The 17,858-nt window shown below is 44.0% G+C and overlaps 1 protein-coding gene across 1 annotated transcript in view; it reads right to left on the reverse strand.

Moving 5' to 3' along the window:
- LOC146675633 (ribonuclease inhibitor-like) overlaps positions 1-11,100 on the reverse strand; it is a 132,729-nt gene extending 121,629 nt beyond the window's left edge. Inside the window, exons 1-3 of the mRNA XM_085401174.1 lie at positions 11,054-11,100; positions 8,616-8,792; positions 6,072-6,245 (exon numbers count right to left, since the gene is read on the reverse strand). Coding sequence (XP_085257300.1) covers positions 6,072-6,245; positions 8,616-8,792; positions 11,054-11,100 — 398 coding nt within the window. The remainder of the gene's footprint in view (positions 1-6,071; positions 6,246-8,615; positions 8,793-11,053) is intronic.
- Between the last annotated feature and the right edge of the window lie 6,758 nt (positions 11,101-17,858).

Genomic DNA, 17,858 nt, shown 5'->3' on the forward strand with positions numbered 1-17,858 from the left:
GTGTTATTAGCTTACCCAGTTTAGGTTTCCGGTTTCTTGTTTTTCCACCAGTGCTGTTTTGTGCCCACCGTTGTAAATAAATATTCACCTGCACCAGAGCTGCCGCCTTTTGGGTCCTTTTCTACAACTCCACACGGCTTGCCTTGCAAACCGTGACAAGTTCACTTTTAATCCTTTAACCTTAACTTAAAAATAACAGTTTCAGTTTTACCATATCCAAATGATCAAAAACCCCAAAAGTCCTAAAATGATCCTAAATTATTAAACAATTAAATTATTAAACCCTAAACCCCCCTTTATCTTGATACATTTCATGTGTCAAGATACTATACAAAACTTAAAATGCTCAGTTTTCCCCACTCATGATCCAATCTATGTCATAAAAATAAACTTAAAACAGAACAGTTATCAGTCATGTGTTTCTTCAATTAATGATAACTGAGTTTCATCAAAAATATTTCCCCTTTAGCATTTGGCATTCTCCCAACAATATACTATAATCCCATAATCTAACCCCAGTCAACAAAACAAAACAGAAATTTTCTCTGGTAAAAACAAATTGTTTGTCCACATTTATTCACCCTCACATTCACTCACACATTCACTCCCATGCAGTCACACATTCACTCACATGCAGTCACACCATGTATTTGCTGATAGTGGAGCTTCCCGCACGATCAGATACTCCACCCTCAGCAAAATGAGCTCAGTCATTTTATATTTTCCATAGGAAAATATTTCTTTATGCTTTTGGACTGGATTGACTCGCATAAAATCCTTTTACAGGGACTTATGACCTTGATCAGTCCCCACAGGTAGCTTTCCTCAGCCAATTGTAATCTGGAAAGCCCCCTTGTATTTGCTCTCCCCGAGAATTTTCAGCGCTGTTGCAGGCCCGCTTAAAACAAAAATGGAAAAAATAGAGCTGATTGTTAGCTCATAAAAACAAAACAAAATCACCTGACAGGTTTTCTTTAAGTGCACTGTTACAAAATAATAGGCCCAATTTTTAGACATGTCCATGTTTCCTAAAACTCCCTCTATTAAAAACAAAAACACCAACCCAAACCTAACTGACAAAATCAACCCATCACCACAACAACCTTAAACACACAAGTCTTGCCACCACATAATTTCACCTCCTCAATACACCGAAAGTCTCATTAAAACCACACAATTTGCAAACAAAAATCACCCCCTTTAACATACTTAAATTCAGCATAAAACCCCCTTACGACAACGTATAATCACTAAACTATAAACTATTTCCTACCCAAATCTATACTTCTCTTGTCTGCCATGCTTCCTCGTCTGAAAGTCACTTCCTCAGTCACACACGCACAGGAAACTCTTACGTCACCACTCACTCCAACTAATTTGCATACTGAGTCATCTCTCAAGAAGCTGTAACAACAGAAACATATGTTTAAACATCACCAACTCATTAAATAATTTTATTTCTTTCTACAGTGATCACTGGTTTTGATCACTCAGTACGAGAGAGCACTCCTAAGTCACTCTTTTAAAACTACTTTAATCACTTTTTTGTTTTCATAACTCCCTTTGTCATATGGCTTCTTATATTCCTCAATTACAAACTCAAATGCATTTTATTAAACATTCACACCATTGTATCATTCATACAAAATAGCAAGCTGTTCTTCATTGCATATGTTTGTGTTCTTAGCCAGGTTTAATCAGTGTCTATGCATTAAACTCCATGAGCTTGTCTTGTCTTTATAAGGTTAATGCATTTTCTGTTTGTGTATGTGAATTTGCATATGTTGCTTTTGCAGTGTGTCAGACTCCTGCACAATTCTCCACCTAAGCCGTCAGTTCTCTTTCCCAAATTTGCTAACCCAAATTTTAAGTTCCCACCTTATTCCTGCTCCTCAGCCAGAAGCTAGGGCCCACTTGTCAGGTTTATGGAGACATGGCGCTGTGAACAATTCAACCAGAAACTTGCCTTGGCATGTCCAGTCAAGTTAACCTACAGGTTTCTTCCGACCGCTGCACGTGGAAAATTGATCCAGATCTGTTTCGCCCCTATAGAAACACAACTGAGACATTTTCATTATTATCATAAGTACTTAAACTACCCGTTTCCCTTTCTCTGGTCAGAAATCCCAACTTATGTCATGTATATACGTGTAAGCAGGTCTTCATTGCTTTTCCTATGTATTTTGTTAATGTTCAGTAAGTGTAAGCTGCTTTCTTCATTGCCTCTATATGTTATAGTCAGGTTTAATTCATGCATCTTTTCCCTGATTTCTTAATTCAAAACTGTCTCACTTCTGATCCTTTCCAGAAATAATTTCACATGTAACACTTTATCCCACTGTTCAACTGCCCAGCCTGTAATTTACAGTACATGTTTCCACCTCGTGGTTCCCTACATGCTGCTGCTGGTGTCGTCAGTGTGGTTTCAGTTGCACTGTCTTTTGGCTGCTGTTAATTCTTGAAGTCCACGATGTTCTGTCGGTCTTCATCAGGAGATTAACTGTCCTTTGAGCTTCTTCTCAGGATGGGAACAAGTGCGAGGTCAAGCTGTAAAATTTTAAGCCAAAATCTGGCCTGTTTTCTCCCAATTATGCTACTCTAGTGGTTTTGGCGCCATACTCAAAATTCCAGGTTGAGAGAAGTCCACCTTTATTTATCTGTAATCTGTGTTAACACACTAAAACATACAATTAATATCCTTTTCATTTCTTTTCTCAAAACCTCCATTCGCTTTATCTGCCTAGAGTTTAGCTCATCTGTTTCTCTCTCTGGGTGCTCACTCGTCACCTTATATGGGCATGCAAACTTCCTGTCACCCACACCATTTCCTGTTACACACACACAGCACGCAGCTGCTCTGCTGTTTCTCCAGGCTAATCAAACTTATTTTGTATTTACAATCTACAAACCCTCTGTAATTCTACTAACTTTTGATCTAAAATGTAGCATCATTCACACAATGATTTCATAATCCTCTCACACACACCTTTTAAATAAACTAAACTCTTATAACATCACTCATGCATCTCTTAAATTAAAAACACTTTCAAACTTTAAAACATCCTACTTTACATCACCAAAGAAATACCTCTCACACCTTTATTCATCATTCAAAACCTTCTAGTCACCGCATTCACACTTAAAGTGTGACTAGAGTTGAGGAATATAACTCAAAACCCACGCAGGCCGTGACAGAAAAGCCCACTAAAAGAACGCCCACCAGACCAAAGCAATGGTTTTGACTTGATCAGCATTAACCCCGCCCCCTGACTTTGATGGGTGAAGCTGACAAATAAAATGTATTTATGAACAGCGATGCAGGGCCAGGAGTAGCAACGTGAATTAAATAAATACATCATTAAATAATTAAATGTGTCAGTAAAATAATTAAAATAGAAAACAAACCAATAATTGATTAAATATGTAATTAACTAATTTGAATTGTATATAAACAAATATTGAAAAATTTTAAATGAAATTAATGGATAATTCATTATTAATATATATCTTTAATTGATTATGTAGATTTTTTAAATTAATTACTGAAATAGTTCATTCATTAGTGATGCATTTATTTAATGCAACCATAAAATTATTGCTAGTTTAAGTAAAATCAATTTAAGACATCAATATTAAAGGTTAACTTATGATAATGAATACATGCAACTATAACTGATGACATAAAAATGAGGATTTCTTAAGCTGAAGCCAAAGTGCTGACTCATTTGTCATGTTACTCTCAAATGTTTTCCCTAATAACAAGAACATAATTACACTTTAGCCACAAGAGGGCAGCAGCATTAATACAAGTCACATGTATATAAAGTGATTATATTACAGTGATTTTGACAAAAACAAAACAGTTGATGGCAGTGTGTTTTTCCATGACAGAATAATTACGCACACCCCACTTTGCAGTTATTTATTTGTAAAAAATGTTTGGAATCATGTATGATTTTCGTTCCACTTTGTGTTGGTCTTTCACGTGGAATTCCAATAAAACTGATTCATGTTTGTGCTGTAATGTGACAAAATGTGGGAAAGTTCAAGGGGGCCAACACTCGGACCGGCGGCCGCCTCGGGTCTCTGCTCCTCCTGCCTCCCCTTTCCCTCATCCACCTGCTGCCTCTGTGGAAGCTCCGCCATAGCCACCACCAAACAACTGAGTTATTTCTACACATCGACCAGCATCCGGCCAATCCACCACCTTCCATCGTTTATACCGTTACAAAAAAAAAAAAATCATAAAAAAACATCATTGGCCCAGAAAAACGAAAAATCACCATCAGTATGCCCGATGGCCAGTCCAGCTATGGTCGTGCCATCAGTTAACCCTTCACGTGGCAGCTGTGACACGCGTGCCCAGGGTTGCCGACCCCTGCTCTAAAGCATCTGATTTGGATTCCTGAGATCAAATATATTTTCCTTTGGCTTTGTTTTCTTCCCATTTGTGGCTTTAATGTAGTGTTACATCCTGTTTGTTTGCTTCCATCTGTATACATGTCCAGATTCACTGTTATGTTTCTATTCTTACATTGCTGTGTGATCACTGTTCCCTCTGCTGACTGATGTGACCTTTTGTATCTCACACTGATACTTGTCATATTTGTATCTGCGCCTAAAAGATAAAAAGTTTTCCATGCTAAAACACAGCTCCACCTCCTGCAGTTCTCCCTCTGAACCACTAGATGTCTCTGTTATCTAAATGAAGACGTGCAGCACAGCAACCACAGCAGCGCTCAGATCACACGTGTCCTGTTATTATGTATAAAAGCATGAAACAGGTGAGACAGGTGGGATCAATATTAATGTTGTGGAAATATATGAAAAAGCAACAGAAGAGTGAAAACATTTCGTGTTTCTAGAAAGATCTTTCAGCTCACAGCTGCTCACAGACTGTATTTACAAGTGACAAACTGCAACTCTACAGTACATCTACAGTATATATCAAATATATTCTGTATTCAAATCTATTGAGTGATGTTTGAAAGTCTTTCCAGGTGAGTTTGATCCAGGAGGGTCTGAAGCCAGAGTCAGACAGAGACTGTGCAGAGACTGTAGAAGGACAGAGCAGCAGCAGAGCAGTCCAGATACACTGATGATCCTCTGTCAGATCCAGAGGGACACACAGGGATGATGCTGGACTCTACATTGTGTCTGACAGTGGAGCTGTTCTCAGAGCAGTTCACTCTGCAGCACTGACAGTCATCTGCACTTCTTCTCATTCCTCTGTCAGTCACTGCTGGATGAAGCTCTCCTCTCCACCTCCCAGTAACATGGCCCAGTCAGAGCGTCTCTACACACAAGCTGCTGCTGCTTCAACCTCTCTGGATCATCAGGACACAGCTCCTCCTCTCTCAGCACACACACCGTCCTGTTTACCACCATAGCCTCCACCTGCAGAGAGAAGAAGGAAGAGCAGAGGAGATAAACGAGTGTTTCCAGAGACTCTTCATCAGCTGTCAGTCAGTGATGCAGCACATCCAGTATAAAGAGCAGCAGGGACTTCAGTGCTGGGACTGTACTAGGACTCATTGTTGCTTCACTTTTTCTAATCTTTGGATTTTTATTGAAGTTGATGAAAATGTTTTTCCCTCCTAGTTTGAGTTTGGACTTTCATTCATTAGAAGAACCTTGGTGTGTCCACTCTGAGCTCTGTAGGAACCCAACAACAAGCCCAACAATCCAGATGGACGGTTCCAGCTGTTAACTGGAGGAATTCCATCCAAACATCTGCTCTCACTAAATTCTTCCTCACCTACAGACTGTGTTCTTCACTGCTTTAAACTTGGAAACGAATGCAGTCATTGGTCTGCGTGCTGCTTTGTTCAGAGAGCTGATTGGCTGTTGACAGTGTTTGATCAGAGCGTGTCAGCCGTTACTATGGTGACCATAAAGGTCAGAAACAGGAAGTGTTTGTGTCCAATCCTGAAGCCTGTCACCATTCTCCTCTCACAGCTTCACTGAGAAGCTGCAGCTTTACAGGAAACACTGGATCTTTGTTTCATACTGACTGTGTTTAGTATAATACTGCTGACAGCACCACCCACTCACTCCATCACTCTACTGACCTCAGAGTCTCCAGTCTGTAGTCTGGACTCTGCTGAAGATCAGACAGCTGCTTCACATCTGGATACTTCAGGTTGTTTCTCCACAGGTGCAGCTCTCTCAGATGGGAGGGGTTGGACTTCAGTGCTGCTGCCAGATAATCACAGCTGATCTTTGACAAACCACAGCGACTCAATCTGTATAAAGAATGAAAGATGTAAGTTTATTAGACAAAGTGTGAGCTTGAAATCATTCAGTGTTTCATCATCTGTTCAGAGCTGAAGAAGGTTCAGAATGTAGAAGTTTAGAAAATGGAAACTCCAAACAGCTGAAGCCAACAGGAAGCAGCTTCAAACAGGAAACTGTGCAGAGTTTCAGACTATATGTCCTGATGCAGCCAGTTGGATTTTGGAGATTTGAATCTCTGTTCTGTGACTAAGTCCTTGAATCATTTCTTCCAGTTGGTCCAACAAGACAGACTAAGTATTGGACATGTGTTGTGGCTCCATTAGGGGAGCTTCTAAATGTGATGTGATGGCCCCTCTGGGTCTGTCAGGTCACAGCACTGAAGAGAGCTCAAACTGGGCACACACTTGTTCCAGCCTGGACCAAAGACTATATACTGGGACTGAGGGACTGCTTTGACTGCACCCACTGGGACTTTTTAAAGGCTCATGTTCTCACTTAGATCATCGATTTCTACTTACATTTCTTTCTGGGAAAAATGGGGATTACTTTGGAAACAGGAAGTATTTTCCCCAATAAGCAGCCCTGGATTAGTAAATCACTCCAACATGTTCTCAGGCAGAAGAAGCTGTCTTGTTATGAGGGAGAGAAGAAAAAGATTGAGGCACAGAAACTTGTTGAAAGAGAGATAAAGCAGCTAAAATCAGGTGTAAAAGTAAAGTAGAGGATGAGCTGAATAAAGGACACTCAAGGCTGGCTTGGAAAGGAATGAAGTCCATGGTGGGGATGCAGAACAAGGAGCAAAGATGAATGTGATGCTGAATCAGCAGAAGACTTGGACTCATTGGATTCCAGCTTTGATATCATTGATTTCAATGAAGAGCTTTGTGATTGTAGCAAAGGGCTGGTAGCTCTGAGAGTCCCACTGATGAGGTGTTTGTGTGGAAATCTCTTAGTGGGAGCAAAGAGAGAAAAAGCCCTGGTCCTGATGCTGTGGGAGGGAAATGATTGAAGTGTGCTGTGAGGAACTGACTGGGAGATTTTCACACATTTTCCAGTCCTCCTTGGAACAACAGGAAGTTCCCAGCATATGGAAACAAAGGTTAAGTGTCCTATGGCACTCAGTGATGATGGTGCTGTGGCCCCACCACCTCCACCTCTTTGTAAAGGAACTAACTGTCATCTGAAGCTTCAAATGGAACTAAGACTTCCTCCACTAGGTGGCAGTGTCTGATGAGAAAGTGTTAGTGGAGCTGGCCTGGAGTCAGAAACAGGAAGATGCAGGATTTGGGCTGAAATGGGGAAAAGTGGTTCGCACTAGTGCCTTAAAGCAAGAAGGTTGTAGGTTGAAGCTTGTTGGCCTTTCTGTGGAGGTTGGATGTTCTCCCACAGTCCAATGAAATGCTGCTTAGGTTCATTGGTGTTTCTAAATTGGCTGTAGGTGTGGATGTGAGAGAGTGCTTCTCTGTCTCTCTCTGTTGGCCCTGTGATGGACTGCTCACCTGTGCAGGTGGACCACGCCTCTTGCCCTATGACAGCTAGGGCACAGGCTGCAGCCCTGTGAGCCTAAGCTGAATAAACAGTTAGCAAAAATGATCCATAGATGGCCTGAAATCCCCCAGTTAGCAGTTTGGTAGATAGCTATGACATGCTAATCCCATCCAGCAGCTGTATTCTACCTGTAAGCTGATCCCTGCTGAGCCAAAGCACTTTTTCATATACAAATTACAACCTTTAATAGAAACCTATTGGTCAGCATCTTATTAGCCTGCTGTTAGCTTCATTCCACAGAAAACTGAGAGAAACTAACAGAGTTGATAAAGAATAAAGAGAAATGTGCTGATTTAAAGCCTTTGAAGTGCTTCAGATGATCTCTGTCCACTTCTGTCCACTCATTCATTCATGTAAGCTTTCTAATGCAGCTTTGATCTTCACAGTCTGCTTCATGAAACTCATTCTAACCCTGAATGTCAGAGTGTTCCTCCTTCTCTTTCCCATCATTCATGCTGGCAGTGGAGGAGATTTGGATGTTGGACTGTGTTTTGGATGATGTGTGTATGTTTGTGTTGGACTGCTGTCTGTAAAGCAAACGCACATTTTGCTTTGGATTTCAGTGTCAGACAGACTTTAAGGTGGAATGAAGAGTTGGAGAGTTTCACAGTGAATTATCCAGTGGAGGATTTTTCTTCTTCTTTGAAGGTTTGAAATGTGAACATTGTTCTGCTGCAGTCAATGGACTAAACCAGAGAAGAAGAAAACAGACTTTACCATGAAGATCCTCAGTGTGGATCAGTATAATATCAGCCTGATGTCTGCAGTTTAGTGTCAGCACAACTTTCACATCATATTCATCTCAGCACAACTAAAACATGCTGACTGACCCCAGAGTTTCAAGTCCACATCCTGGACTCTCCAGGAAACCACACAGATGCTTCACTCCTGAATCCTGCAGCTTGTTGTTGTAGCTCAGGTCCAGCTCTCTCAGATGGGAGGGGTTGGACTTCAGCGCTGCTGCCAGATAATCACAGCTGATCTCTGACAAACCACAGTCCCACAATCTGTATAAAGAATGAAAGATGTAAGTTTATTAGACAAAGTGTGAGCTTGAAATCATTCAGTGTTTCATCATCTGTTCAGAGCTGAAGAAGGTTCAGAATGTAGAAGTTTAGAAAATGGAAACTCCAAACAGCTGACAGAGTTCATACGCCTTTGTCAGGGTCAAATTCAAGCAAGACCATGTGAAAATTAAAACACATCATCCTAGGTGAACTTAAACACCTTTGTTCCCCTTTTGTTAAGACATAGAAAAGTACACCACACAAAAATACTGCAAAAGGAAACGGTCGCCTTATATACATAGTGTATAAACTCAAAATGCACATTTCACTTCAAATTAAGATTAAGGCTTTGAACAGATCACATAGTTCAGTTCAACATATAAGACTTTAAGAATGCACAAGCATCTACTTAAAATCTATTTAATTTATCATCCATGATATTATTTTGTACAATTCCAATGTATTTTGTTCATCTCCCTTAAATAAACAGGCAGTCTTAAAGTATGAAATATTCATATACAAACACATATAAATGTGTGTACTGTCTCAGTGGCTGATAGTACCCCACAGGCCTCAGTGTGAGCTTGAAGACATTTATAATGTTTAAGTAGTTTAATGTGCAGGTGCTGACGATAAACACATTTTGAATGAAAGCCGGGGAACTTTGGTAGCACAGAAACAAGTGGCTATTCTTTGTGACTATATGGATCACTCACAATACCATTATTTCACACAAAGGCACCAAATTAATACTCAAAAAAGCTGCAGCAATACACACAAATATAAACAGTACTTGGTGACAACTTTGCTTTTAGCCTTTAACCCTTCTTGACTACTTTTGATGTGGCCTCTATATTTTACCTTTAAAAACAGTTCATCTTGCCAATCTGTTATTTTCTCTTTTTGACCAACTGTATCAGCACAATTTATCTAAATTCAGACAAAATTTAAAATACAAGTAGAAAGTGATATTTTGACTGTAAAAACCACACACATGTTTAACGAATCATCTTCATAACTTGAAATGCAAATAGAGATTGTACACTTTTAAAAATACGCACACGTTTTGCAAACAACAAAGTTATATGGTACTATTTACCAAAAAATGCAGCCAAGGCTCAGACGTTTTTCATATAATCATTTCAAACTATTTACAGAACAATCAGGTGTCAAACAATAGTTTGTGTCACTCTAACACATATGAGAACAGCACAGGGATAAACCTGCAGGTCTGACAGCAGGTGTGTCACTCAGCGTTTACACTGCAATCTGCCTTTGTTGGCTTTAAGGCAGCAACTGTGACCATCACTAGTAGAACTGACACACAAAACAAAACAACAGCTACACACTAAATACACAAGACAACAAACTAACTTGAGACCAAACACGGTAAACGTCACAAATCTCTCACGTATCAAAACTCTCTCTCTCTTTCGCTCACTCGCTCTCTCTTGCCGGTCACTCCTAAAACTTCCCCCTTTTGCTAAACAACCAAATGTCATGTTTCCATATCATTTTTGATTGGTCGACATGGTACATTTTCCCACCTATAGGGCTTTGGAGCGTGATGTCACGGGAGATGGGCCATGCCCCCTTCCGCCATGACAGTAGGCCAGCCAAAGGATACCATTTCAGCTATGGATCGTACGTGTTGTGTTGTCGGTTGCAACGTTAGATCACACGATCGTGAAGGCAAGAAGCTGGATAACGGGCTCTCTTTTCATCGTTTTCCGTCCTGGAGGCAACGTGAGGGATCCCATGTATCCGATATTACTAAACAAAGACGTCAGGCTTGGATTGCAGCGGTGAGACGAGCGGATATCGAGTTCTCTGCAATCCCCAGCTTTTTGTTGGTTTGCTCACGGCATTTTCTTTCCGGTGAGTTCTAAATTAATTCATATCACTCTTGAAAGGCTTTTAGTGTTATTTTCAACGTGCTGCGGTCATAGATAATGAGATAAAACATGCTAATGTGTGATGCTGTGTAGCTGAGATATAATGTACGAATTGTGAACATTCTCAAAACTGTATTGTACATAGGTTATACTTTTTTATTGTGTGAACTTTATTTTTTGTGGAACTGAGGTCCCGTGTGTCATTGTTGAAGTGGGACATTAATCAGTGTAACGCCACCTGCGGCCACATTGCGGGTGTGGGGTTTCCTAGCCAGAGCTGTACGGACTCCACATTGGGTGAGGAGAAGCCTGCTGCCGCTGTGTGACACTGATTTTGCTGCTGCACTCTGTTTTATAGGAATAAACCCTGTTTCCAGCCAGTCCGTGTCTGTTGTCACAACGCAGTCGACCATTTCACATCTGCTACATAAAAGTGGTGCCGTGACCCGGATGCATCTGATCAGCCGCTGCCGATCGCTGAGGTTGAGCTGAACACTTCCGACACCTGTAATATAAGTAAAATTATTCTGTGGGTCAGCAAAAAATTTCCAGTGTTCTGTTAGTAGGCATTTCTCCCAGTTACACCTGTTAGAGTCTAACTGAGCCGTGTTTACTTGTGTTGTATTTTTCTGAGTGATAGGTATTTTTGTATTCCTTTTGTTTCTGATCCCCTTTGTAGTTATTGCTAACCTCCTGTAAGCAACATGGCTGGTAGGGGCCAAGACTCCTTTAACCTTTTCACGCCAGTCGCTGGGAGAGGTTGGAGACTGTCTGGGGCAGATGAAGTGAGAGACAGGTCTATAATGTCGCGTGATGAGCCAGCAGAGTCAGATGACATTATTCGAAATAAAGCTCATGAGCGCCAGTCCTCAACCCCTGCTTTGAGCGACGACAGCACACACAAAGAGCTACGTGAGCTCATTGGTGAATTGGGAACCCAGATAGGTGAATCAATCGCTAGCCGGCTACTATCCAGTCAAGTCCCACTTGGTCCAAACCAGACAGCTCCAGCCGAGTCCCCCAAAGTTAAGAGCCCTGACACCACTCTCGACCTCTCCAAAGTGAACTTAGTGGTCCGACAAGATATCAAAGACCCACCTATGTACAGAGGTGATGATGCGGATAAGTACTCTGTTCATGAGTGGATAGACATGATGGAAGTGTACTTAGAGAAGAGAGGGTTGTCTAGAGCCGTGCAGGTGGATGAAGTCTTAAACCACCTCCTCGGCAGAGCTAAAAACATTGTTAAGGTGGGTTTGAAAAGTAACTCATGTTCTGGTGTAGTGACCAACCCTGAGACCATCTATGCCATACTCAGGCGTTATTTTAGTGATAGTCCTGGCTCCTGTCAACCACTGGCTGACTTCTATGCCACCCAAGCAGTTGCAAAAGAGACCCCAGTAGACTATTGGGTGAGGCTTAATATCGCTGCTGAGGCAGCTGACAAGCATTTACAGCGTCAGGGAGGCAAAATGGAGAACATGGAGGCAGAGATAGCCATGATGTTTATCAGAAATTGTCCTGATCCCAGCCTCGCCTGTGTTTTCAAATGTAAGCCCATCAGTAAATGGACAGTAATGGAGGTTCAGGAAGCCATTGATGAACACCAAAGAGAGTGTCATGCAAAAAAGAAGAGCCTGGGCTCTGCCAGACCCCATCCCCTCCTCGTGGCCACTGCGACAACCACAAGCGAGTCGCCTGAGTTTGAACTGAACCATGCCCAAGTAGGTACAGTAAAATGTTCCCAGGACAGCCCGGGTAAGGCTGCTGGAGCTGCCGCTTCAGACCCAAGTGCTCTAGACCGCGTGCTCAGTATGCTGGAGAGGGTGTTAGAGCGCTCCAACCAGCCTGTCCACCCCGTAATTAGACCACAGCCTCTAGCCTCAGCCAGGTTCCCTTCGTGCCAGGTTTGTGGCAATAGCTCACATTCCACGCGCACTCACTGCATGAGAGAGAGGAGATGTCTAGGTTGCCTGGAGGTTGGGCATCAGAGGAAAGACTGCCCCAGAGCAGCTGAGCCCATTACCCAGCAAAATAATCCCCAGGGAAACTAGGGTGCTTGCACTTGAGAGGGGACAGTGTGAGCGAAGAGTGTGAAACCCTCAATCCCAGTGATGACATACAGACTGTATACAAAGAAAGCCTGAAGTGTGCCCCACCTGGTACTGTTGTACTTTCCCAGAATATAGTAAGACTTGATGAGGCAGACAGCCTATTTTACACGAATGCATTGGTGAATGACAAAGTCTCTTTGCAGGCCCTTCTTGATACAGGTTCCATGGCGTGTACCTTGAGCGAAGAGGCGGAGCGAGAGTTAAAGAGCGCTGGGGTCGCATTGGAATTAAGCGACACTCATACCGACATTGTGCTAGTGGGCTGTGGTGGAGTTCAGGTTAAACCCAAGAGTATATGCGAGTTGAAAATGGAAGTGTATGATTGTACGTTCAGAGTGCCTGCCCTAGTGGTCCCCGGTCAGAAAGATCAGTTGATTTTAGGGACAAATGTTATCAAACACCTCCTCAGACACTTCAGGCTGTCCCCCCATTTCTGGCAAGTCCTGAGCAAACCCGAATCAGCAGAAGCGCCTGAAATAGTGCAGTTTCTGAATATGCTGTCTGGCATTAACCGGTGGAGGGGTGACAAAATGCCAGATGTCATTGGCACTGTCAAACTAGCTCAGGCAGTGACTCTACTCCCCAAGCAAGAGCACCTTGTATGGGGCAGACTGCCAGCGTCATCACCCCTTTCCGAGGGCAGCGCCATTCTGGTTGAACCACCAAAATCGCAAACTCATAAAAAAGGTGTCATTGTCTGTAGAACTGTGGTTTCTATGAGTGGCGATAGGTGGGTCCCTGTTCGAATCCTGAACACATGTGATAAGCCTATCACATTGAGACGAAACGCTAAGGTAGCAGATGCTTCCGCTTGTGTAGCTGTTGAAGATCTCGAAGTGGCTTCTGACCAAAACCCAAGTGAGACCCTTAGGGTCCAGAGCCAGACAGTGTGTAGCGACGCACAGAGTAGCCCTCCCTCCTGCCCTAGCCTGCGTGACAGCTTGCAGAAGATGGGGTTGGAGGACCTAGACCTCGACTCTTGTGAAGTCTCAGACCACTGGAAGGCTCAGGTACTGCAACTGATCCACAGGTATGAGGATGTCTTTTCCAAGGGTAAGCTGGACTGTGGACTGGCAAAGGATTTTGTCCATCGCATCCATCTGTCTGACGACAGGCCGTTCAGACTTCCCTATCGGCGCGTCCCTCCAGGGCAGTACCACAAGTTGCGACAGGTGCTCACAGAGATGGAGGAGCGAGAGCTGATCCGCAAATCCAACAGTGAGTGGGCGTCCCCACTGGTACTGGTGTGGAAGAAGAATGGAGATCTCAGAATATGCGTGGACTACCGCTGGTTGAACGCACGCACAGTCAAGGATGCCCATCCCTTGCCCCACCAGTCAGACTGTCTGGCAGCCCTGGGAGGTAACGCAATTTTCAGTGCCATGGATCTCACCTCTGGCTTCTACAATATTGAGATGGCAGAGGAGGACAAAAAGCTAACGGCCTTCACAACACCAATGGGGCTCTACGAGTTTAACAGACTCCCCCAAGGCCTGTGCAACAGCCCGGCGAGCTTCATGCGTCTCATGATGGGCATATTTGGCGACCAGAATTTCCTAACCCTGCTGTGCTACCTGGACGACCTGCTTGTTTATGCACCCAATGAAGCAGAGGCTCTCAGGAGGTTGGAGATTGTGTTTAGCAGACTACGTGCCCATGGACTGAAGCTGGCCCCCAAAAAATGTCATCTGCTCCGAAGGAGTGTGAGATTTCTGGGCCATGTTGTGACTGAAGGCGGGGTTTCGACCGATCCTGACAAGGTTAAGGCGATCACCGCTATCTCAGAGGCTGATCTCATGATGGAGGACGGGGTTACGCCATCCCAGAAGAAGATAAAGTCGTTTCTGGGTATGGTAATGTATTACCAACACTTCATACAGGACTGTTCTAAGATTGCCAGACCCCTTTTTACCCTGACTGCCGCTCCTAAAGGAAAGAAAGTAAATGCCCGAGGTGCTGCTTCTTTCCGGAGGCTCAGCCCAAGTGATTGGAAGAAGGAGCATGTTGACTCGTTTGAACGCTTGAAGGCTGCACTCCTTGACTCCGTTGTGCTTGCTCACCCTGATTTCAACAAACCATTTATCTTGTCGACAGACGCTTCACAGGACGGCTTGGGTGCTGTGCTGTCACAAGTCCAAGAGGGCGAGAGTAAAGCACGTCCCGTTGCATTTGCCAGCAAGGCCCTCGCCCGTGCACAGAGAAACTATCCCGCCCATCGCCTTGAGTTTCTGGCGCTAAAGTGGTCTGTCTGTGACAAATTCAGCCACTGGTTGAAGGGGCATAGCTTTACCGTCTGGACAGACAATAACCCCCTAACATATATTCTCACGAAGCCCAAGCTTGATGCATGTGAACAGAGGTGGGTGTCAAAGCTGTCCCCCTACGACTTCAGCATCAAGTACATTCCTGGCAGTAAAAATGTCGTTGCAGATGCACTGAGCAGGCAGCCATTCGTTCACAACCGTGTTAGTCAGAGACTCATGACTGAACCCTATGCAACCCTGTTAGAGGAGTCGCAACAGGTCAAAGAAATCTCGGTTCAGGATGCATTCAGGCTCAGTGCCAACCACCAAAGTGTTGAGTGTTTGGCCCCTGCAGAGAGCCTAGGGTGTTGTTCCCTGACTAATGATGAAGTTTCCGCAGTCTTCGCAGGCCACGCTGAGTGGGACCAAGGCTCAAAACAGAGAGCAATCTCCTGGTTGACTCAAGAGCTAGATCGGTTTCCCTCACTAGGCCAGAACACCTTGTCTGCCTTCTCGCTCCAGGAGCTACAGGAGGAGCAGAGAGCAGATGTGACACTGTCTCAAGTCATTCCGTTCGTCGTACGTGGTCGGCGTCCATCACGTAGAGAAAGAGCTCACCTGTCGCACAGAGCGCAAAAGACGATGAAACAGTGGGAAAAGTTGAAAGTGTTGGATGGTATCCTGTACAGAGTGAGCAAAGACCTGCTCACTGGCAAAAAGCGCCATCAGTACGTGACCCCATCCACATTAATCAGTCAAGTCCTGTCAGGTGTCCATGATGATGCTGGCCATCAGGGCCAAAGCAGAACTCTGTACCTAGCCAGGCAGAGATTTTTCTGGATCAACATGGAGCATGACATTCGCGAGCATGTCAAGTGCTGTAAACGTTGTGTTGTCAGCAAAACACTCGAGCCTGAGGGGAGGGCTCCTCTTGAAAGCATTAAAACTACCGGTCCTCTTGAGCTCGTCTGCATAGACTTCTGGTCCGCAGAGGATCACAGGGGCAAGAGTGTGGATGTTCTAGTAGTGACTGACCATTTCACCAAGATGGCCCATGCTTTCCAGTGCTCAGATCAGACGGCAAAACAAGTTGCGCGCCAGTTGTGGGACAGATATTTCTGTGTCTATGGCTTCCCTCAAAGGATCCATTCAGACCAGGGCGCCAATTTTGAGAGTGAGTTGATCCAAGAGCTGCTGCAAGTGGCCGGGGTGCAGAAGTCAAGAACGACACCTTACCACCCTATGGGTAACGGTCACACCGAAAGGTTTAACAGGACCTTGGGAAATATGATCAGAGCCCTACCTCCGAGGGAGAAGCACAAGTGGCCTCAGATGTTGCAGACATTGACCTTTGTCTACAACTGCACCGCTCATGAGTCCACTGGTTACGCACCGTTCTTCCTAATGTACGGGCGTATCCCCAGGTTACCAGTGGATGTCATGTTTCACAATGTTGCAAGGGACAATGATGTAACAGACTATGACAGTTATGTAAAAAGGATGAGAAATGACCTCAGAGAAGCACTCGCATTGGCCCAGACTAACACCGGAGCTAGTCAGCAGCGTCAAGCAGACCTGTACAACAAAAAGCAGAAAGGTGTTGACATTGAGGAAGGAGATCGTGTCCTTTTGGCAAACAAGGGCGAACGGGGTCGTAGGAAGTTAGCTGATAGGTGGGAGTCGACCATCTACACTGTGATCTCCAAGAACCCCACATGCCACACGTATCGCATCAGGAACGTCAAGAGTGGACAGGAGAAAGTTGTCCATAGGAACTTGCTTTTGCAGGCTAATTTCCTGCCCATAGAGTCCGAGGGCGAACCAGAGATGTCTTTTGCCAGTGAATCAGAACTCGGCCAGGAGCAGAGTCAATCTGATGGAGAAGCCCCTGTCGCTGATCCTGAGGACGATTGTACTGAATGCACAGCCCGTTGGGTGGCTCAGATGACGGATGACTGTGTCCCGGCTCCTAGAGGACCCCAAGAGTGTGACAGTATTGGAGACAGTGTCTGTGCGCAGTTGGATGATGAGGAGCATCAGGACAGTGACAGTGCCAGTAGTGAAGTAGCTGCTTACCCTGAAGTAGATGATGACAACAACAGCAGGGCTTGCACTACCCCAGTTGAGGAGGGAACACTACCAAGTATCAGTTACCCTGAAAGTCAGCCAGTCAGCGAGGTTGGGAGCCTCGTGAAGCATGGTGGTGTACCCCCAAGTAATGCAGCAGGCCAGATCAGGACGAGAGTGGGTCGAATAGTGAAGCCTGTGAATAGGTTAATGAAGCAAAGAAACCTACAAACAGGCAATGTAGTGAGCAGCTTTGCCAAGAACTTGTTTCTGTGAGGGCTACTTGTTTTATATGTTGGGTGATTTTCATGTCAGATGTTAACACCTATTTTGAGATTGTCTTCAGCTCAGAGTACTATTCATCATATAGTAGCTGTTACCGTGTTGTTTGTTCAGGATAGTGTATAAGGCACTTTCTCTTGCGAGTAAACATTAGGGGGTCTGGCCAACTTTCTTCTGTTTACTCTCCCCATGAGTTGGGAAACATATTTGTTGCACGTATCACCGGGTAGTGAATTTCCAGATCATTGACAGTTACGAAATGTTATATGTGACGCTCAGTTGCTCACCCTTACCTAACGGGTTTTGAGAAGTTCAGGGGGGAGTATGTAGCTGAGATATAATGTACGAATTGTGAACATTCTCAAAACTGTATTGTACATAGGTTATACTTTTTTATTGTGTGAACTTTATTTTTTGTGGAACTGAGGTCCCGTGTGTCATTGTTGAAGTGGGACATTAATCAGT

This window comes from Rhamphochromis longiceps, linkage group LG3 (assembly GCF_057381845.1).
Source record: "Rhamphochromis longiceps isolate RC_006_pf linkage group LG3, R_longiceps_female_GT1.1, whole genome shotgun sequence".
Taxonomy (NCBI): Eukaryota; Metazoa; Chordata; class Actinopteri; order Cichliformes; family Cichlidae; genus Rhamphochromis; species Rhamphochromis longiceps.